At 36.7% G+C, this 24,018-nt stretch overlaps 1 protein-coding gene across 1 annotated transcript in view; it reads right to left on the reverse strand.

Annotated features, from left to right (window-relative positions):
- The window catches only part of LOC149770827 (uncharacterized), a 122,768-nt gene that overhangs the window by 58,507 nt on the left and 40,243 nt on the right, over positions 1-24,018 (reverse strand). The window contains exon 2 of the mRNA XM_089949067.1: positions 21,686-22,883. Within this exon, the coding sequence (XP_089805193.1) occupies positions 21,686-22,447 (762 nt within the window). The 5' untranslated portion in view covers positions 22,448-22,883. The remainder of the gene's footprint in view (positions 1-21,685; positions 22,884-24,018) is intronic.

Consider the following 24,018-nt stretch of genomic DNA (forward strand, 5'->3'; position numbering starts at 1 on the left):
TCAAATCGACATAAAGTGGACAGTTTTAAACCATTTTCTCGACGCTTGTTCACTGTGCACTACAAAATTAACACTAATTGGTGTGGGGCAAGTGTCAACATAACATATTCAGATTTTTTGTGTTGCGATAAAGAGTAGGGTATTATTATTTCTGTCTACTGTCGCTATGGTGATGATAAAACCGTCATCAACTGAATAAAGTTTCGTATTTCCGTATCACAAAGCGCCCATGATGACTTTATTCTGAAAATAGTTCACACAAAAAAACACAGTGCGGGATATCATATAGTATTATTGGTTTATTGAAATTAAACGTTGCACTAAATATTGCTTGTTCACGAACAAAGATAATAAGTTTATCGGCAAACTTCATCAGATTTAGTTGCATAACATGGCCTTTCACGAGGAAAGTATTTCAAACAACATGGCCTTTCACGAGGGAAGTATTTCAAATAACATCAAAACTGGAATGACTATCAATAAGACGTTTAAGAAAAATAGCAAAATGTGATAGCAACATGTGAGAGACAGCGTGACAAAAAAACGTGATAGACTGCGTGATAGTAATACGTGATATTAGAGATCCAACCATTTTTATTTTATTAGAGTTTAAAGGCGAACTTACACGGTCTCCAGAAATTTTCTAATACTGACGTGTTTTAGTTTAACATTGTCAGCTTTCGTATTTTTGGCCGTTATTTGACACCAGATACCGAATTACAAGCTTAAAGGGATTATGAAAATACTTTGAACGTGTGATTTCAGTGCTAGAAGAAATTTATTTTCAGACATATGCCCAGGGCTGGTGACTTTAAAATACGTTCAAGCCCTGGCTCAAATTCCGCAATCACTGACTCCAATTACATGTAACAATAGCTTGCTATTTCTTTCACTATTTAACAGTGTTAAGAATGCTTTTTCTTTAGGTGCAGGTCCAGGACGAGTTACTTTAGGTGCAGGTCCAGGACGAGTTACTTTAGGTGCAGGTCCATGACGAGTTACTTTAGGTGCAGGTCCATGACGAGTTACTTTAGGTGCAGGTCCAGGACGAGTTACTTTAGGTGCAGGTCCAGGACGAGTTACTTTAGGTGCAGGTCCAGGACGAGTTACTTTAGGTGCAGGTCCAGGACTAGTTACTTTAGGTGCAGATCCATAACGAGTTACTTTAGGTGCAGGTCCATGACGAGTTGCTTTAAACAATTCACTAATTCCACTAGCTCCAGCTCCAATAGTGTTCTTGAAATGGCCCAATGTTTTGACACGACGTTGAATTTGCTCTACTTTAAATATGAAACAAATAAACACTCGTGTTTATTGGTCTCTCAGATTATTTTATTTGAAGAAATGTTTTCCTCCATGTCCTGACGTTAACCGTTGTCAACTGTTTCAGTGCTCAAGTTTCGTAATTTATTTCAGACACAGGCCTGGAACAAGTGCCTTTTAACGAAAAATCAAATCCCCGTAGAAGGCCACATACTTTTTTTTTTTTTACACAACCAGCCAATCCAGAAAAATTAAAAATGCTTTGTACCTTATGCGTGTGAGTTTGTTCACAAGACTTAACCCTCATTCACATTTGATGAAGACGGGTTCACGCTTGCGCCCACCCCCCATGTCAACTCTGTACATGTTTTGGTCAACATCCGTAAAACATAATAACTGACCACTACATGTTAGCCCACCTCCCAGAAAATATTTTTGCGGGCGCCCATGGGTTAACAAAGAATAAGAGTTCCAACAATTCCACAATTTCTTCATCCTCAAATGGTGAATTTTTGAATACTTGTGGAACACATCTTCTGTTCTTGAGATCTCCATCTGTATACTTTGAACTTTGCCATCAGGTCAATGATGTGTCTGTGTATTTCGTCACGATCGGCCGGGAAATGGGGCTTAGAGTAGTTTTGCTTATTTGAACGCAGCCAATATTCTGTTTTTGAATCAAACTTGAAAACAGTAATAAAATCAAAGAGGCCTTTGTCTTTTTGCATCAATCAGTAAAATCAGTTGCTTTAAGTTTCGTAATTTGTTCGTGTGACAAAACTCTGGGTGTGTCACAATTACAGACAACAGTCACTCCGTATCAGTAGTAACAGCTGCTACCGTGGCATTGACCTAAATGGATTCAGATATAAGGTAATGATCTCATTTGCTTTAGGGCGAAAATATTGAAATATATTGGGTATTTTTATTAAGTCGGTGATGCCCTGGCTTAACTCAATTGTAAAACAATCGCAGATGTACCGTTTGATATATATTTAACCAAAGATACATTACGAATTTACGAAGTCAACATGATCAGCAAACAGGTTATTGTTTTACATGCTGTACAAGTGATCGTTAATTACAAGTATCCCATGAAGAACGAAAAACAGAAATAGTACGGTTCCCCAATTTACGTCTTTATAGCATTTAATACAGCAGACAATCCCCATCGAGTGTGTGTGCATCGGGATGGGGGACCTACCGATGGTACCAAATGTGGAAGTTTAATATTAATAATTTACATGTGTCTTTCAAAAGCTTAACAATAACAATGCAGCATTTAGTCTGTGAGCGCAAGGATTCTTTCAGCAAATTTAAAAGAAAAAATATTTTCCTACAGGCCTGACGGACATCTCACTTTGAATACGGGAGGGGCCTAATCTAAATTTAGAGGGGGTACCGGGAGTCAGATTTAAAAAAAAAATCTCTTGATTTATTTTGAAATGAAATACTGACTCGTTTAATTTCCTTTTCTGCGGTACTACTGGTGTCCCATCAGTCTGAAGTGGCTTACTAAGTACTGAAAATAGGTAAAATGTAACAACACAGATAATAATCTATATATAAGCCTACAGCAACACCAATAGTCTACAGCATGCAAAATACTCATTTGTCTCTTATTTGTAGACAATAACACATTTGGATGACAAGCAATTTCATATAGCCCAAAGGTCAAAATTTCCTTTTAACATTGGTTGCTATATTAAACATGGGGGGTGGGGGAGAACTATAACTGCACTGCCGACGGGATGGGGCCAAAGAGATTCACGGTACTAATTCAATTCCCAAACAAACATATGCAAACACCGTGATAATCACAATTCAATAGCTTTAAATTTCTGAATACACGTGCATAAAACAATGTCTCTGTTTTTTTGTGCTTTTTTTTCATTTTTTTTTTCATTTATGACTAGGATAAGCCCACAAAAAGATTAGTTTTACTAAAATCATGCTTTCGTTATCGACCAGTCCTGGTCAGCCAAACCTATTTGTCCTCTACTATATCTCCGCACACTTTCTAGACTGGTTCCCATTCTTCCATACCATTAGTACCGGAAGTCCTAATCTAATCGTTTTAAGCTCTTAAAAACCGTTTAATTTGTCCAAGTATCATTAATAGTGGAGTCGTGATTTTCAAAAATGTTCAAGGTTTCTTTATAATTATCCCTGCTTCATTATCAATCAAACTGGAACATGCTTTCCTTGTATATAATGTTTTTGCGTGGTATATTTTCAGTATTAACGTGCCAGTACGCCATTTATAGTTAGGGCTTTCGTGTCCGATCTAGATAATGTTACCGCGTTATCACACCGGGTGGCAAAATATATTGGACCAGTGAATGGCAGCAATAAATAAAGCTCAAAATGTCTAAAATGGGCGAAATTTCACAAATTGTAACCAAATTCCTACATTAGGCTGTTTCATGTACATTTCAACACAGTATATAGTTTTGAAAATGTGAATTAGTTTGTCTCAATCTGAGGAAATATCTCCCCTGTCCACATTAAATCTCCTTATTGCTGCTACCAGATATTGTCCCGAATGACAAGTCACGTGACCGTTTTACATAAGCATGAAAGACAGATATCGACCGCAAAACACCCGAGAGACCGACTCTACATAATTGCCGCCAAAGAAAGCTACTTTTATTATCTGGCGATATGCTATACAGTTTTGTTTATTATATCCTAGCAGACCAACTTAGCGGACGAATTAATGTTAAGAGTTTAGCGAAATGAAATACTTTAACACTTGATAGATTTACTTCTTTTGTTATGATGATTTGCTAAAGTTAATAAAACACATGTCTTGATTATAATTTGAACTAAGTAAAATACTTTCCTATGTTCATTGGACGAATTTCGTTGTCAAGCTCCACCGTTTCGGAGTTAAGCAATAATGGTCTTTTACATAAAATAACTTTAATGCTTAACAAAACAGGTCAAAATAAAGACAGACAGATCCTTCTAAATAATAGGTATTTAAATTAACACATCGCATTCTTTTAATAATTAAGATGTCAGTGAAATCATCAGACCGAATACATTAGTATATTCCGATGTATTAGTACAGATGTACCAATGATACTATATATAGTACACATGGATACTTCATAAAACATTTGGCATTAAGTGGACAATTTATATATAAATGTGACTTTTAAGCTAAAAACAGTAACCGTACATCTTACGTTACATATTACTAAAAGTACATGATGTTAAACCAGCCCGAGCCAAATTTGTCATTCGACTGGTTCGGGTTTGTTTTGACGTAATGCATTTTTATGGTGTCTGCTATAAACTGACATCGAAAATTCATGTGTTGCTTGAATAGTTTTTGTTGCTTCAGATCATCTTTTGGTGGGTACTTGATATAGTATTTATATATAATAATACTGCGAATATTGATAATAGTTGACTTTCTGTGTGACAAAGACTCGCTTTCAACCATTAGGCGTTACCCTCGGACTCAAAATCTTATTTCGTGATTCAACAAATGTTGGCACACGGCATATTGCGCATTGTGCTGAAAAAGAAAACACAGACCTTAGGTAGAGTGTTTCGTGTCAGCAATTTTCGACTGCTTTTTATGTTTTTATTTTTCTGTGTACAGTAGACAACTTGAATTCTGTAGCAAGGCTTGTATTAGAATTGTGACTGGTTAATTTAAACAAAAATCCAATCAGATATATTGATTCTAAAAGTAAGTTCCATAATCGTGATGAATCAAAAAGCTCGAGTCTCTGGTTTACAACTAACGTGTATATGTTAAGGCTATTATACTAATTTAGGACTGTTCTTAAGATTTTAAGAGAACTTCATGACTTAATTATGCCCAAGCTCTCTCTTCCAAGCTCTTATCATCACGCAACGCAACCAGTACTCATATAGCCAGTCAACACAGCATCGAAGTCTTTTTAGCAGGTTGGTTTCAGTATACTTTTTTGCTATCGAACAAGTTTTATAATTGTTCAAATTCATACAAATTCTGTTTTTACTCTTTAAATACTTTCTTTCGGGATTTACACATATATCTACTGGAAGAAAGCATGACGTCTTTACTCGCTTACAAGATGAGGAAAACTGCAATCAAGAAAGCTCCAGATTTGCCGTAGCATAATGCACATGCAGATAAGGGTCTATATTGTTTGTTCTACTGATTACTCCTTACAAAGTGCACAAACCCATATCTGCCAGATTTTGGTTTATTCAATTTGCAGTTGGACTCGTCTTATAAGCAAGTACATACGATACTTCATCACCGGTAATCAGCAATATGGAAGTTGTAATTATGTAACAGTTATAATAACTAAGTATGTGGTATGTGGTACGAACAGGCATAATCACAGAACCTCTTAGAGAACATGCCAACTTCGTTAAATAAATATTTCATTAGGAAACCAGTGTGAATCAAGCTATCATAGCATTGCTCTAGATTATCTCTATTGACTGTTTCATATATATATATATATATATATATATATATATATATATATATATATATATATATATATATATATATATATATATTCTTGTGTTGAACTGATTGCAATTTGATAACAATAGTAGTAATAGTATAGTGGTCGTTTACTAAACTGGCAAATGTTACGCACATTAGTAATGTATAAAATCTTCTCATTAATACACTAATAACATGGTACTTGTAATAAGCGTCCTGCCCAACGGACCACGAAATAAAAAAGTGTTAAATAATGCATGTTGTAATGTACATGCATACATACATGCATGCATGCGTACATACATACATACATGCATACATACATACATACATACATACAGACAGACAGACATAATAAAAAAGGTAATGGAAATTAGAATAAGCAATGTGAAGCAAAAACGTAAAAAAGTAATTAATAAATATATGTACATTCCTCTCGTTATTAAAAAGAGAAAGTTTTACTTCTTCAACCATACGCCTGCACATCCAAATAATTTTATTTATATTGTTTCATTTTGTTAGTTTAGTGCTTACAGTCTAGGTGCATGGAAAATACACTAAGTTTGCAATGTTATCAAAAACATTCACATAAAGTGACAAAAACACGTTGTCAAGATTTCAACCATACCCTGAATCCGCAAGATACTTTTCAAGGTGTCTTACTGTGATGAAATAGTATATGTACTATGCCATAATGGACTATTATTTTTAATCATTTAGTATGGGATCATTTTCAACATTTGAAACACTACTTATAGTTTTCCTACTCCTGTAATCGATGACTTTGTTGCAATCGCCCATAGCTGCATAGTGAATGCGCAGGCTCATTGAACAAAAGTTATCATTGATCGATGAACAACATATTTCAAGAAGGCACACACACACACACACACACACACACACACACACATATACTTGAAGGTTTACAGGGACAGTTTATCAGTGTGTGCCCCCCCCCCCAAAAAAAAATATAATACAAAACTAAAAAATGACCGTACTAAAAGCTACAAAGGTGGGGAAATACCAGCGTTAGAATTATTCCAGATCAAAATACTAGGACATTCAGATCGAAATGGTCACGTGGTTGGTGCGCTTAATGGGTGATTAGGCACTGCATACATACATAATTTATATGTATTGTGAGCACCAACCTGATCAAAATCAGATCCCCACTATTCTACGTGAAGGTCGGACAGTGACTGGTGATATAAGTCACTACCATAGTTACTAATTTTATAAGACGGTCGGCTTTGGTGAGACAGCGCCTTATGACTGGAGAGCATCAATGTGTGCCGAACGATTTGATTCAGCTTCATGTTTCAGAAAGCTGCATTTCCATTGGGTAATTAAAATGTCGTAAGAACGTGACCCCTAAGCGACAGCTGTTGAATCTTCCCGTAGGACAACGGAGATCTGATTTTAATCAGATTGAGTAACAACAATCTGAGATGTCTTCCTGGATATTGTTGCACGTTATATATTAAATATTACATATTAAAGAAATTAATTCGTTTAAAATACCGCATTCTTTTGTTTTATTTTTGAAAGGGAACCGTTCTGGGAACAATGTCAGTCACAATGATGCACTTCTGTATCAATATGTTAACATAGAGTGCAGTCAGATTTAAATCAGATCGCCGCTGTCCTACGTGAAGATCTGACGACGACCACTTAATGCTCATGTTCTGATGACCATTGAATCAGCCAATGGAAATGCAACTTTCAAAAATCTGAAAGCGAATCAAATCGTTCAGTACATATTCATGGTCTTGATCCACGCTGCTCAGTCTCCAAATGCGAATATGTGATTGGTTGATAAAATTAGCAATTATGGTAATAACATATGTTACCGGAACATGGCTCCTAATTGGTCGCTGTCAGACCTTCATGCACAACAGCGGAGATCTGATTTTAATCAGATTGACAAAAGGCGCTGACCACACCACAATTGTTCTTTAATATCTAAAAATCGAACGCTCGTGGCTCCAAAATAGGCCTTCAAAGGAAATGGCCGTTACAATTTCTATGCAAACTGTTCGCCGATTACTGTGATCTTTAGGTACGATCTGTTGTTAAGTAAAAATTACTTTGTATCATTTATAATTTTAGCATGGTTACGATTAGTTTAATCAATATGGGGTGTTGCGTAGGAATGTATTCTATGTAATACGCCAACCGTATTCTAACACAGTGTTTGTTTTGAGTGTAACTATATTAAGATCAGCAAATAAAGGGAAAGCAGTTAAAAATTATGGCTAAACATCGCGATCGTTATAGTAAAAATGTCATGGTTAAACTAGACCAAAACTCCTTGTCCTAGTCCGATAAATAATATCCCCAAATTTGTGTTGATACTGATGGATGATTTCTTTGTGTGATCTCACGTGCTCACTAAATTGTCCAATTGTGTGCATGCGACTCTTTCCTGAACTTTCCCGCGTGCAGTTTAGAAATGTATCCGTATTTGGTAACAACCATATTTAGCACGAAATTCTAAATAGCCACATGACATAGCGTTGTATTATTCCATTTGGATTAACAAATCGCTAAACGTAGGACTTCATTCGTAAATACATATCGCCCAAAATGCCCTTCAACTGACAACAGCTCACGAAACGCGAGAAATATCGGTAAGTGTGAAGAAAGTGAGTTTTGAGAGCCCTCTTGAATGTGATCACTGTGTCTTTGTGTCTAAGTTCAGTGGGTAATTCATTCCACGTTGCTGGGCCCTGGTATGCAAAAGAACGCTGTCCATATGACTTTGTTTTCATAGTGGGAATAATGAGTATACGATTGTCAGAAGAGGAGCGTAAGTATCTTGCTGGTGTGTACACATGGGTGAGGTCGGATAGGTATGTTGGACTAGAGTCCGACAGTGAAACGTACGTAGCACAGAGAACACATTTTGTGTTTGATTCTGCATCAAATGGATAGCCAGTGTAGGGGTACAGAGCAGCGGGGAAGTGTGCTCTGATCGTGCTACTCTAAGTATGACCCGAGCAGCTGTGTTTTGAACTTTTTGAAGTTTCTGGAGCAGATATTGAGATGAACCAGACAGAATTGTGTTACAATAGTCTAGTCTTGAACGTACTAATGAACACACAAGTGTTTTAGTGGCATAAACTGAAAGATATTTGCGAATTGAGCTGATGCGTCTACATGTATGTGTATGTGTCTACAGTGTACGCAGGTTTGTTCCGTAAAATTTGCATGCAGCATCCGACATCAAGCCCACATATCGTCCATCAGCATCAACACAGATCTTGGGGATGATTTATGGGATTAGCTCATGGCTACTGACGTTGTTTAAAGAAACACTGAAAGTGTATCACCATCGTCTTGATATGAAAGTTGGCATGCATTTCGAAATTTGGATTGCAACGCCCTGTTTGGAGGAATTCTGACACAAGCCCATCCTACATTAAGTGTTACATGGAGATTATGAACAAGAACACTTCTGCTTAGTAAGTTTTAGAAGCCTATTGCATGATCACCTTGATGTAAAATCCATCTCAACAAAAGCGTTTTGTCACCCATGGATTACCAGATATTCCATTATATCCATGGTAAATGCAGAATGACTTTTTACATTTATCTTTATTTAAATTCAAGTGTACAGTAAACTGCAGGTACCACCTATCCTGTATTAAATGTGAAAAAAGAAGTTAAACTTCACACTTATGTAGTTTTCATGAATATGTGTTCTACGACGTTGAAGAAAAGATAATGTGACTATTGAAGACCATACGTTGTTGTGGTATAAACATTCGCTGAAATATGAGTGAAGAAACTGTACAATATTGTCGTTCTGGCAAGAGAAATGTAAAGCAGTGGCGTTCTGGCAAGAGAAACGTACAGTATTGTCGTCATGGCAAAATAAATATTTAATCTCATGCAATGTCAAAGCTGTCTCTTATTCATATGAAGTAATCATAATTGATTAATTATATTAGAAGCATTAGCTGAAATTCTCAGTTGTGTTGAAACACTGACTTTTAGGGATAAGACTTTTTAAAAGAAAAACACCGGGGATTTGGCGAATATGTGAGAGAAAAACATCAATCATCCCTACAAATAACAGTACCGAACACGTGTTCTTCTGTAAGAATGTGTGTTTTGTTATTACGTTATTTCTTTTTATTTATTTACATGCTCAGCGTCTCAACACTTTATATGTACAGGTATTATTTTAGTCGCTTTGTACATTTTCACACAAAATGGACCCTGTTTTCATACAGCATATTTGTTTCATTACTACTTTACCAGATTACAACCTTTGTTCCAGTTTAAACTAGTCGAAGCTGGGCTAATTGTGTGCTAATGAAAACAGTACTGCTCTCTTTCAGATCGTATCGGACTTGCACGTACAAAGTAATCAGCACAAATCCTTCATCGAAATTACAAACCCTCATTTGTAAAGAAAAAACTGGCGTCAAGAGGATTTTATATATTTGTACAAATTATTAAATGGTTACTGTGTATTACATCACGTTCCATGAAAAACGATTATATTTTAAGACAATACACAAACATGACCATGATGTGACAACGGTGTCTAATCCTGTTTTTTTTAAAATTAAAATAAAAACTCTAAACAACCTGATTTTTAAATTTAAGCGGAGGAATATTATTAGTTACACGTTCTTTTTAACAAGGTGTACCCAATCATTAGTATGTGGTATTACAAAAACTTAACTTTTCTTTTTCTCGTAGAAAAATTATTATGTAGGGTTTATAATAAAAAATACAAACTTTCCTTTCTTTTTCTTACAGAAACAAATATTACGCACAGCTTATATAATTTTGCATTGTGATTAAAATGCTTGTTGTTTTACGTTGTATCTTTTTATTGAAGAGGCTTACGTGAACCCGATGAGCTTAAATTATTTTTGTGAAATGTGTGTTTGAAACAGTAAACAACTGAACCATTAATGTTGAAATCAATATTACAAATATTATTATGAATATACGACATGGAAAAATACGTACCAAGTAAGAACAGCAACAACTGAAGTTCCTGATCAAACTCACTTGTGGCAAGCTCTGTTCATTAATTATTTTCATGCTAACATTAAGTGATAGTATGAGAACGGGATTTTCTGGATGAAGTATGAGAACGGGATTTTCTGGATGAAGTATGAGAACGGGATTTTCTGAATGTAGTATGAGAACGGGATTTTCTGGATTAAGTATGAGAACGGAATTTTCTGAATGTAGCATGAGAACGGGATTTTCTGAATGTAGTATGAGAACGGGATTTTCTGGATTACAAAGGCTTAATATGGTTGTGATCAGTTTTATCTCAAATCACTTTTTGCAAAACATTTTCTGTCAGAAAAATGTTCAGAGTGGAGACCCACAATCCACCCCACAAAAAGAAAGCATAAAAGCATTCGAAACAAAATTATGTGAGAAAAATGTATTCGTTGAAGAACAACGGGGTTAATAAAACGATACACTTTATCAATGAACTGATTTGGAATGACTTTGTTTTGGACCATGTCCAACCTGTCTATAAAAGTAATCACAGCAAAGCCTTGTCGACTGTGTTAGTTTGTGAACCACAGCCGTATTTAGCATTTATTTTTAATACATGCATACTGGCATTTTCTTTACCAGTGCAAACTGGGATTTTCTTCACCAGTTTTGGGAAGTGTGGTAATTTTACATTTCTGGAGTAATTTTTCACATTTAGGAAAAATGAAGACACACGATGACAAAAATGAAACAAAAACAACATAATGCGGAATTGTAATAAAAGCTAAACAAAAAGAAAACTATTTAAAGCGTTTTACTGGTAGAAACCGATCTTTTTTCCTTAATTGTCAAGAAAGAGATTTTAGTTTACTTAAAAGGGTAATTTACCTGCCTTAAAGAACACGTCAACGGACATCAGGATGGATAACTTACGTAATACAATATACCTCAATATACAATATACCTCAACATACAATATACCTCAATATACAACAAACAAACTGAAAGCAAAATTACCACTGGCATCAAAGTAGCAACCTACACAATTAAAACTTCAAAGGAACTAAATTCTTACATTAGCAGAATGTAACATACATTCCAGACTTTCTGAAAATGTTTTAAACATAAAAGCACTGACAACCACGTAGACAAGTGTCTAGGGATATATTTTATCACGAAACAAAGCACGCACAATTAAAATTGTCAACCGTCATAGCGATGGGTATAAGTAATTTGAGAATCTCCTAGAAAGTGAATTAACCAAGCTCATGCCCGCAGGCCAATGTAGACGGTGAACATATCGTATACTTGATTTTATTGTTGTTGCTATGAATATGTTAAAGTTAACGGTTGAGCCTGCTTCTAATGATGCGCGTTATGTTGTGTCTTACTCACGTACTTACGAAAGTAACAAAAAGTGGAGAGAAAAAATTAAAATAATTTGAAGGATATGACAGATGTTGCCAGGTTGTATAGTTTATTTAGCATGTTGTACACTTGACCGTGTTGTGTTCACATTATACATTTATTTGTGTCTGCTCTCTGTAAGAAGGGCGAGAATATTATTCGGTCAAATTAACAGTTGGTTGGAGCTCTATCCCTTCTTTTTCACTTTCTGAACAGCCAGTAATTGCAAGCAATACTCGAAGATGTAGTTGTGCAGATTTCGACCTTTTTCCAAAGGGCGTCAGGGCAACGTCGATGATGTCGATGAACTACATTACAACAGTTTGCTGTTCAAATCAGCAAGATAAAATAGCGCGATGAGAGATTATCGTATAATTTTTAAAAAGTCGTACATAAAGCAAAATAGGAAAATAAATATATGTGGTTCTGGTTACACTGACAAAAATTAGGGTGGGTAGGTCGGTGCAAATCTGTTGTATTTTTGGTCCGGGCGGATTTAATAAAGCATCAACTGAAAAAAACAAGAATCAGTCTCATCGTGAATTTAACTTAAGTTGTAGTTTCAACCACTTGTCAATTTTTTTCTCCTGATTTTTGTTTCTTTTTTTTAAAATAAAAATCCCGCTCATAAATTGCGTCCGCAGGAAAAAATATGCTCGGTCGGCTGACCTTAACCACACAAACGTTTTTATTTTTTATTTGGCCTGAGCAAAATAATTACTAGCCAGTAACAATGTCGGATGCCAGCATCCGAATTTGAATGACAGAAATCAGTTATGTGCTGCTTCCTTCAGGGCGCGGGCCGGATACGCGATTTTTGAAGTTCACACCCTATAATGTCAATAAACAGTTAACACCGGACTGCTAGCCGGGTGGACATATTTTCACATGCTAGAATATATATAAATGTAGAGTTAAATCTTACACCGGATGGACTAGCTTTATCCAGGTTATTACAAGAAGCAATGATTTCGGCCAGTATGACTGGTCAGAAACAAGATCTGAACTAACCACACAGCAAACAGTCTCTTTTTTTAATTACAAAAACATCTTTGCTGCCCTTCTGTATTGAACGTAGTAAGATTGCAACTTTCATGAACCAGACGAAAATGTCGACAAACTCTCTATGAACTGACGAAGGAAAATATTTAAAGAGAAGCTGTGACAATCCCAAACTTACTGCTCACCAGGCGCTCAGCATTAACAGGTTAGTATTGAGACTGATGTCATCATAATGTGACTAGCAGGGACATCATGCTACATGTCTTCGGCATGATGTCCGAGTGCTAGACATCACTATAAACTGTCACACTGCAGACATCGTAGCGATGTGACTCAATATTTTTTTAAAGCTACGTTAACAAAATCCAAATCATACACACACAAATCCCAAAAGGAGAGAGAGAGAGAGAGAGAGAGAGAGAGAGAGAGAGAGAGAGAATGTAAAGATTCTGTATCCTGTTCCTGTTGTCAGAACATCAATGACATACAGAGTTGTACGAGTATTTGCTTCAATACTTAACAGCTTGACACAAGCATCACGACTGTCAAAAGCATAGAAACTAAAACAATTCCATTAGCTTCTTGGATCAATTGCCTGTTTTTACCGCCGCTTTGATGCATAGTTGATGCAATTAAACCCTTTAAGTAATTCTGGAATCATTACAAACTCAATAACACGAAAATAAAAAGCCGGTGGGGGCGGCTTGTTCATTGAAACATGTCGGTATCAACTGTTCACAAACTGTTTAGCTACATTATTCGCAAATTGATTATGTTCGACGAATGCCTTATTTAACGCACAGTGGGGAAGTTATCATTTGCACGAAAAATCTCTTAAAACATTTTTACTCCCATACACGTTTGCTCTTAGAATGTCGCACTAAAACGTTCGGATCCATATTTTTTTTCAAACAGATTTTTTAGTCTGGACTTTAATTAAGATTTAGAATCAAGCAATCTGACAGAATAAATTTAAGCCAAACTTAAGTCTGATGAATCAAATATCTTATGTCAATACTCTGACATTATAAGTATGGTGGAGAAAAATGACGTTGAAACCGGGCGACCGTGGCAGCCAAAGCAGCGAAAATTGTCGCTAATTATGGATGTAAACATCGATGGCGGCAATCATTTGGCAAATTATCCTTGCCCCTGAAGAAGCCGTCTGTATCAGAAGGCATTCCGATGCTACTCATTTAAAAGTAAATCAAGTACCAATTAGGGGCAAGCACCGGTAATATTTCAATTATGGGCAAGCACCGTTAATATTTCAATTAGGGGCAGGCACCATCCGTTACAATACTAAGAATAAAGCAATGAAACATTGAAATAATGTTGCGAAAACAATCCCAAAGGATTTAAGAAAAATTTGCATTTGTCCCTATTACAACTCATGCTGGCTTCATTGTCATGGACCACTACTCTGGCCATTGGCAAGACTACGTTTAATATGCCAATTTACTGAAAAAGCATATCTTATTGACAGGTCAAGTTAGTATTTAAAAAGCCCTTCGTGACAACTCTGACATAGAGATAAATAATTAAATAATAATTAATGCACCTTGTGTGCATGTAAATTTCTTCTAGAAGAAGTGCGTCAGTGAAGCACGATTTTCACTCCCATTGTCTCCAGGATTTGGTTTATATGCTTAACACCATTTTCAGCTTAGAAAGTCTTCAGCCTTGTCTGTCGCATGCTAGGAAAAGACCCTGCATTAAACAGAGGTCATTTTCAACTTGCCTCAACTCCGTAGTTGTCAGAGGTGTTCGCAGAATAAGTTTCGTGGCGGTGTGGGGGAAGCAACATGTAGTGTTCAGCTATTAAGTTATACGGATGTAGGTCAAAGCATGTTTAGGGGTGAAATCGTTAGTGGGGGTGGGTAATTGCGGGCACACATGGTAGCTGTTATTACGCCATAATAACTAATATGGCATCACAACGACTCAGTAGAGTGTTGTCACTAATAGCAACATCAGCACATTGTTTGAGGTTATACATAAACTGAACGATTTTCTTTTTCATTTACATGTACTCGATGAACATCTGCAATCATTTAATTGACGGGAGAAAGTTTCCTGTGATACTTTCATCACAAACCTTTTTTTTTTTTTGTTTTAGTAGCTATTCTTGACTAGAGGTTTGTCTGCTGAAAAGTCCAATACCTTCTTGATAAGATTTAATTTCATTTAACGAGAATCCTGTCCCAAAATTTTATCTTAGCTAACAAATTGTCGCGAAAAGAGATGGAAATCGATCCAGACTGTGTTTGCCGGCTCATATGCGCTTCAATGCGACGTCATCTGTATGCTGTGATTTTTTTGCATGCTATCTTTCAACATCCTAAGCTCTTTATTACGTCAATGCAAGTAAAGAATTCATTCTTCTTCGACGCATTTGACATAATCTTTACATTATGCCTTAAAACCATTGGAGGGAAATATCGCAGCAAATGAAGTCTAAACTGAATATGATACAATTATCAAAGTCAGTGGCGAGCTAGGGGTAAATGGCGCCAGGGTGGGTGGGGGGCCAGTGGCTTAAATGGGGTCAAGGGCAACGATGATGTCCCAAAGGGCCAGAATACGAGGCCGAAAGGGCCGAAGCCGGGGAGTGGGCTAGTACCCCCTCCAACCAGTGGGATTTGGGGTTTGGAGGAGCGCTGTAAGCTCCCCCAATGGGGCCCGAGCGGAGTCCTGGTCGCAAAAGAATTTTCTGCAATTTATTGCCGTTTGATGACATTTCCTAACATCTTAATTCCATCATTCACACAAGACAGTCAAGAACCATTTTATGCATGTCTGTCATTTCCACATTAGAAACATTAATTTCACTTGTTTTGGCGCCCTAGACCACTGACACCCGAGCCACCCGCCCGTGTGTCCCTCCCGCCGTTAGTACGCTACTGACCAAAGCATACGGTTGCACCAGCTTTAGAGCGTAGTGGCAGTGGTTTAATCCTAGCAAAGGCAGATAACCCACTTTAAAGAGGATGACGAAAGTTGGAACATTATCTAATGGGGACACGTGGGTATAAATGCAATCTGTCTGACACAACAATGAAACGTCACAGACAATCGGAGGACGTTACTATAGGAATAAATTATCATGGTTGGGTATTTATCGATGTTGATATAGATAAAACTTCACATCAAATGACCTGGATGAACGCATGAAAATTCCAGATCAGAATTACTTGACCGTTTACATCCAATCAAATTGTAGAAACTGCGGTCAGTCCGTAAAGACTGGAATTATTATACGATTAAATGATCATGGCTGGGTATTTATCGATACGTAAATTTGACCTAATCAGTAATCACCCACAAAGTAAATAAAGTCCAAATGGCTTTATGTTAATTGGGTGAGTAATGGGTAAAATTAACACATCGATAAACCATGGTCATTTATGATTCCAATTTATTTCCTTTATGTCACCAGATCAGCAGCTTTCATCAACAAAACATTCACTTTTACATAGAAAGAAGTTTTTTTTTCATTAGCCTTTTAACTGCGAAATAATACATGGCCCGATCTTCGCTGACCTAGAATCGTGGATTCTTTTTACAGTACTATAGGGTAGAGTGTCATAGCGGATCATGCCAGTGATATATTGTTATGATCATTCATATATATTTTATATGCTAATTGTTTTTCCCGTTAACTTTACACTGACAGAATCGTTCAGTATTTTACGATATTGCACACCTTCATATTGCATTCACGTGCATAAAGGAACTACTTTCTCTTGTAAACAAACAATGGACGCAGACGCCAACACTTTTGATTTGTAAACAAATCATGCACACTCGCGTAGTGGGCGCTTTACGTTATGGTTGTTTAAATTTGTTTCTGAATAAGTAAAGGAGATGATTCGTGGACTGCCACATGTCAGCTGCTTTGGCACAGTTTCGATACAATGTTTCGGATTTATGCTAGCTATACAATATACGCAAGAACGGATCCTTACAAATGACATACAAGTGACAAGGCATAACCTGTTTTCTTTAGCTGATGATAAGAATGGCAAAAAAATATACTTAGAGTTTTACATCCTGAATTTCCTCAAAATGTACTTTCTTAGTTCTGCAAATCCTAGTTACATGAGCCATGTCATAGGTTCTCAATCTTGATTATACATTTCGAAATTGCCATTACATAGCGTCTTTTTGATAATTGCCATTGAAAAACTTCATATTTGTCCCACATTATGATTTCAAACATTCAATGACAGAAACAGAAACACATTTGCAGATGTCAACACGCTTCTCCATCGCCTCTTCAATCCGATGTATTTCATGTGGAACTGACACATATAAATCCAGTCCATCATCACAAAATTTGGTAGAATCGAAAAAATACCAAAATCTTTTCATTCCAGATCAAATGGAAAAGTTGTTGCAATGCGCATTCATTCACAATATGACTCCAAATTTCAATTTTAATTAGACACGCCATTTTGTTTCGAAAGTTATGTCGAGCGAGCGACTAAGTTCAAAGTTATCTGGGCGGAAGCATGTGCGCAGTAATAATGTTGTTGTTGTGTAATGATGAATCAGCGCTAGTATATTTAGTTTAGAATACTGCATACATTCTGTATTTTGTTAATATAATTAAGCATTAGGTAGAATAAAAAAGAGCATATAATAAAAAGGTTATTGTATGGGACAATATGAACTCGTTTTGTCGGATGGATATACTGCACTCCCAGCAGTCGTTTTAGCAATGTACAATCTGCATATCGCCCTTGCCACAGTACTGAAAATACTCTTCTAAAAGTAGTTAATGACATTCTCTCTGCTTTGGATAGCGGAAAGATTACAGTCCTCACCCTCCTTGATCTGTCTGCAGCATTTGACATAATAGACCATGATATATTACTTCACCGTCTCCAGCATGTATTTGGCATTCATGATACAGCCTTAATGTGGTTCAAGTCTTACTCGGTCAACAGGACACAAATTGTGTCTGCAAACGGAATACACTCCAGCCCAGTTGATCTATGTTGTGGTATTCCACAGGGACCTGTTCTCTTCATTCTATACACTCAGCCGCTCTCACGTGTCATAGATCATCATCCAGTGTCTCACCAACTGAACGCTGATGATACCCAAATATACAAATCTAGCCACCCAACTGAAGTTGATGCTACCATCCAAGGTGTAGAGAGGTGCATTTCTGATGTGAAATCATGGATGACATGTAACAAGCTGCAGATGAATGATTATAAAACTGAGGCCTTTCTGATTACAACACAAAGACTTTCTCATTCACATCCTTTACCTCAAACAATAAATATCAGCAACACCAGCATTAAATTCACACAATCAGTACGAAACCTAGGTGTTACTCTGGACAGTACTCTCACATTGCACCAACATATCATGAACATATGCAAGGCTGCATATCTTGAGCTGAGACGCATCAGCTCCATTCGCAAATATATTTCAGTTGACGCCATTTAAACACTTGTGTGTTCATTAGTACTTTCAAGACTGGACTATTGTAACTCAATTATATCTGGTTCATCTCAATATCTACTCCAAAAACTTCAAAATGTTCAAAACAAAGCTGCTCGGATCATACTTAGAGTACCGCGACCAGAGTACACCTCCCCGCTGCTCTGTACCCTACACTGGCTATCCATTCGATCCAGAATCAAACACAAAATTTGTTCTCTGTGCTACGTTTCACTGACGGACTCTAGTCCAACATACTTATCTGACCTCACTCATGTGTACACACCAGCACGATACTTACGCTCCTGTTCTGACAATCGTATACTCATTATTCCAAGTATGAAAACAAAGTCATATGGACAGCGTTCTTTTGCATACCAGGGCCCAGCAACATGGAATGAATTGCCCACTGAACTTAGACACAAAGACACAGTGATCACATTCAAGAGGGCTCTCAAAACTCACTTATTTCGACTGCAAGAACAAACTTAAAGACCTAATAATGTTTCCTACCTTAAATATTTTCAGCATGGTTTTTTATGTTTTCTAATTTCATGGTGTTTGTGTTTGTAATCATATCATTATATGTTTTTTTTTTATCTTATAGGTGTTGTCTAACGTTGTAAAGCTCTTAGAGCTTCTAAAGATTAGGTGCTATACAAAGTCATCATTATTATTATTTTTATCCGAGAAACTAGTTCATATTTTCCGATACAAATGCAGTAGCCTATAAATATAGTTGATGCTGTTTAAACCTGGTTATTCCCTTTTTCTAAAATTATGCTTGCGTACGGCACGTAATGTTATAGCAATCGTTCCTGTTAATTTCTACACATTTCGACATTTCAAAAGCAAAATCGTGTCCTTTTTAAGTGAGATTCATTCAGGGGCGGATTAAGGCTCACTGGTGCCCTAAGCACTGACAAATCTTGGTGCCCCCCTCCTTTCCACGTACACCTGGGAAGATAACCCTAGGGTGCACCATAATCAAGAAACAGAACATCATGATCAATTTGCACTAGTTTTATCAATTTGTTTTTACAAATCTTCATTCGTTTTTTTTTCTTTTCACCCTTTTCTCAACTTTGTGGTACCCCTTTGGCCCTGGTGCCCTAAGCACGTGCTTAGTCTGCTTAATGGTTAATACGCCCCTGGATTCATTGCTTGACACATGACTCTGACCTTTAATAACATCTGCTGGAACAAGTCGAAGAGAAATGCAATAATTTCCGAAGACTCGCTTGTAAAGCATGCTATATGCCTTCTGAGGCAAAAGGGGTGAGTGTTGGAGTGCAGGAAGGTCTGTGCAATTACAGTTTTCACTTCTAATGGTAGATTTTAATCAGGGCTTTGTAAATTTTAATCGGAAATCACAGAAGTGGGTGGGCGGGGGCTTGTTGCTTTGATTAGGGTGTAAGGTGTTCATGTAGATAAAACTTCGATCTGGAAACAGGGAACCAAAAGTAGTAAGCAGAATCTTGCGATGTGTGAACAATTCCGGCTCAGTATCACGTGACTGTTTACATCCAATCAGATTGTAGAAAATGCAGTCAGTTCATAAAAATTGTAGTTATTTTAACGTACCCAGTATACAATGTCATTTTGTCATGTAGACATTCACATGTTTCCAGTCTCTTCTAACACTTTAGAATTTAATGGGATTGTCTTTTGTTTCTATTTTTATCGAAAATCGACAATTAAAATAAGTCTATTTTGCGAAATGGTTAAGATTGAGAATAAGTTTATATGTATTTCGGTAAATGGCAGCCTCTTAGCGAGTAATTTCCGATTGCGGGAATTGGCCAGTAGAAGGTGAAGCCAAGGCGTCACAGCGCGTGCGTTGCAACCGAAACAACCTTTGTAGTCGAGTATGGATCCATTCGGTCATTACTATTTTTCCCCGAAGTCTATAAGAAGCTTGTTATAGTTTCAGTAAGCATAGCTTTCCCAAGTTATTATTGTCCAAATAGATTGTATAGCTCATGTTATTCAGGTACGTTGTGTTTATTACTCACAAATAGCTAAAATACCGGTACCTAATAATTGATAAGTTCAACATTACGTCATCCCTGGCATTCAACCAATCAAAGGCCGTTATCTAACTCAGTAGAATATATGATTGACTCAGTTCGTATTCTTTCAGAACTTTGTCTTTGATAGCAAATAAAATTCTTCTTGCCTGCTAGTTTTTGTTTTAACACTAAATATTAATATCCAATAACATGTTGAAATGTATTCCCATGATTTTTGGAGATTCAGTCTGAAAGATTATATGATGACGAAATTAAACATTTATAAGGCACAATGAAGGATAAGACATCAGTAAACAACATGTTTTCTCCTACTGGAGCCGGGCTTCAAGCCTGTTGTACCGCGTATGTCGAAATTAGCAACTGTGTGAAAAGACCGATATTAGTTTATTTGGGTGGTTTTGGTGTGGGTGGGGGGTTACCACCAACTACAGATTATATTGGGGTTTGTTCGATACTATTTTTTTCATGAACATTTCTTTTATTTCAAGATTTTAATATACAATATAATATGTATACGTTTAAAGAAAAAAAAACTGTGGTAATAGACTAATAGTATATATTTAGAAGGTATCGTGGACCTGTCATATATTGTTTCAAGAAAAGCTTCTAGTTTTACTAGACACAGGTTACCCGTCGACACGATTACTTAGAACATTCGTAGAATTCTCGCTTCCCTCTGACCGCTAAAACACCATAACATCTAAGATGATAAATAAACGACTTAAAACATGGATGCTTTTTATGCAGCAGAAATAACGGTCGTATACACTGCCTAATTTATTACTATGAGTCTTACGGCTTCGTACAAAATAATTCTAAATTTCTGAGTGATAATTTTAAAAGGTTACTGTGGATACGTTTGAGTAAACCGAATGTATTTCGCCATCGATAACCATGTTTTTCAATAGTTCATAAAGTTATTATATGTATATTTATCAAGGAAATAACATGAATGGACTGGGTTGTTATATATCCGTGCCTGGTAATGACAGAAAACTAAAATAATCTTACCAATTTATTAGCTTTTTCGCAGGGAAAGAATAAAATGTATGCTATCTTTCTTTGTATTTCGGGGCATACTTACCGCGTACGATACGTGGTTCATGAAGAAAGACAGGATTGTGAAGACGAGAATAAATCTGCTTAAATCCCATGCAAAATTCAGTCGGCGATAGCGCTCGAGAATCGTACAGGTGCCACTGCTTGGAACACTAGTTCTTTTGTCAGGGAGGTAAAAACGACCTGCTTGGTACTTAACTTCCGCCACTTGCTTCATGTATTTCAAAAGAATAGTGGCGTCTGTAACACATATTGCAGATGTTAGCACTGTGGCAAAAATAATAACTATGAAAAAGATGGTAAAACCCATTCCTAAATCGAATGCTAGAAATGTACACCTATCTTTCTGAAAAGGATCACTCGTAACTCCGATGGTCGGGAATAATCCAACAACTGAAGAAACAATCCATACGAACACTACTACAATCTTCAGCACATTTGCTGATATGAACTTTTTCTTTTCTGCGGAAATTTTGAGAACTGCAGACCAATGCACGCACATTGTTACTAAGCATAAAATCTGAGCCATCCGAAAGCTAATAAATCCCCATGTAAAAAAATTACATAAGCCAGAGTTCCAAGAAATAGCCCTTAATTCTAAAATGGCTGGAACTGGCAATATAAAAACAACGTTTGCAGTCATGCTGAGTACCAATGACAACAGCACTACGTCTGTACCACTGTAATACGGATGGTAATGGATGATTACTATGACGGCAAGAATATCCGTTAAAATCGCTAACGGTACAATAATAATCCAGGAAAGAGCATGAGTAAAATTCACCATGTTGATAATCAGTAAATAACTGATATAAACCTTGACCAGTGTTGTCCTACGAATGGCCTCTCTCACCGTTTAAAGCCAAGCTTAGCGAATTTTATACTGTTTGCATACAACGTTTTGTAGTTGTTTATTGCCTGTTGCATCATTTTATCATAAAAATACAAATATCAGGAGACACTTCTGCGCAGGGTCAAAACAAATTCATTATCCTTCTTCACATGGTAAAAAAGCTCAATATACTGTTCCGTTCTGTTGAGTCGTATTTGTAATTTGCCGCTTCCTCCGACATTTCTTTCTCGTGTTTGGTCACCATCAATGTCACCATCGGTTCTGGTTGGTAATCAGAAGACATTCTAGATTTTACTTTCGATTGCAGGTTGGGAGGCCTCAGAGCCGACAATCACTCGTGTTATGGCCCATTGCTTTCCACCCGTTCGCTCTGGAAAATAGAAATACATAAATCCGCCTTTAAAATATTTCAAAGCAATTCATTTAAATTTAAGCACAAATCCATTTCAGGGTCGAAAATATTTCACTAGTCACACAGTCAATTGTGTTAAGTACATCTTGATCTTCCAGTGAAGCAGACGACAATGTTCCTCGAACACTCACAGACAATTTGTCATCTAAACTACACTACAATTGCCACTATACTTCTTAAGTTACTTCATACATACCAGCACAGATGGAGAACGGTGTTATTTGATAAGTTATCCGTTTTCTATAATTTCTTCCCTCGACAATGAGTATCGATAACTGAATATTTGTCATTGAATTTGTCCTCTGCAGATGATACACAATGTGTCAAAGGACTACAATTCGATAAACATGGACAGTCGACCAATTTATACATTGCCACAAAGAGTTGTGAAGCTGCGGCAAACGATTCTTGACTGCTTGAGGAGGAATTTGTGTGAAAGTGGAAAGATACCATGATATTTAGAATGGCGGATGGCACTTCAGGTACCAACATAGATAATATAAAATCCATTAAGAAGACCGTGTACTGCCAAAGGCTGTCCTAATTTATCAATTACAAATATGATTTCTTTTCTGCTGAATACAGAGGTCATTTAGTACCTATTTATTCGTGCTGTTGTTGAAATATAATCCACGAAACCTATTGTCTATGAATTTAGATCTTTGCGCATGCGTTTATGTGCCATAAGCCGCTAGAAGCGTGTATGATACTGGATTATTTAACTTGTTGATTTTCAAAGAAAACGAAATTGCGACCCATTTAGTGCATTACTGCAATAACGTGTTGTTAAACAATGATGTTGCTTCGTGATGTTACTAGGTTGCTATGTGACATACGATGACGACACATATCAACCAGAAACATTATAAAATTATGTGACAAAAAGTCTAAAAGTTTAACTGGTAGATAGTAGATGGTGTTATCAATTGTTCATATGATATGCAAGGGAATTTTTGACTGTTGTCTGTGGTATTAGCACGAATGTGTGTTGGTTCTCGGCACGCCAGCACAGTACTGGCTACATAGCGTCAATTAAAACTTAAGTTTTACAAATGTAGGGATTATTATTGCACACAGACTAAATAAACCTTAC

The sequence above is a fragment of the Sinohyriopsis cumingii genome, unplaced genomic scaffold (assembly GCF_028554795.1).
Source record: "Sinohyriopsis cumingii isolate HCF-2022 unplaced genomic scaffold, ASM2855479v2 utg002264l, whole genome shotgun sequence".
Taxonomy (NCBI): domain Eukaryota; kingdom Metazoa; phylum Mollusca; class Bivalvia; order Unionida; family Unionidae; genus Sinohyriopsis; species Sinohyriopsis cumingii.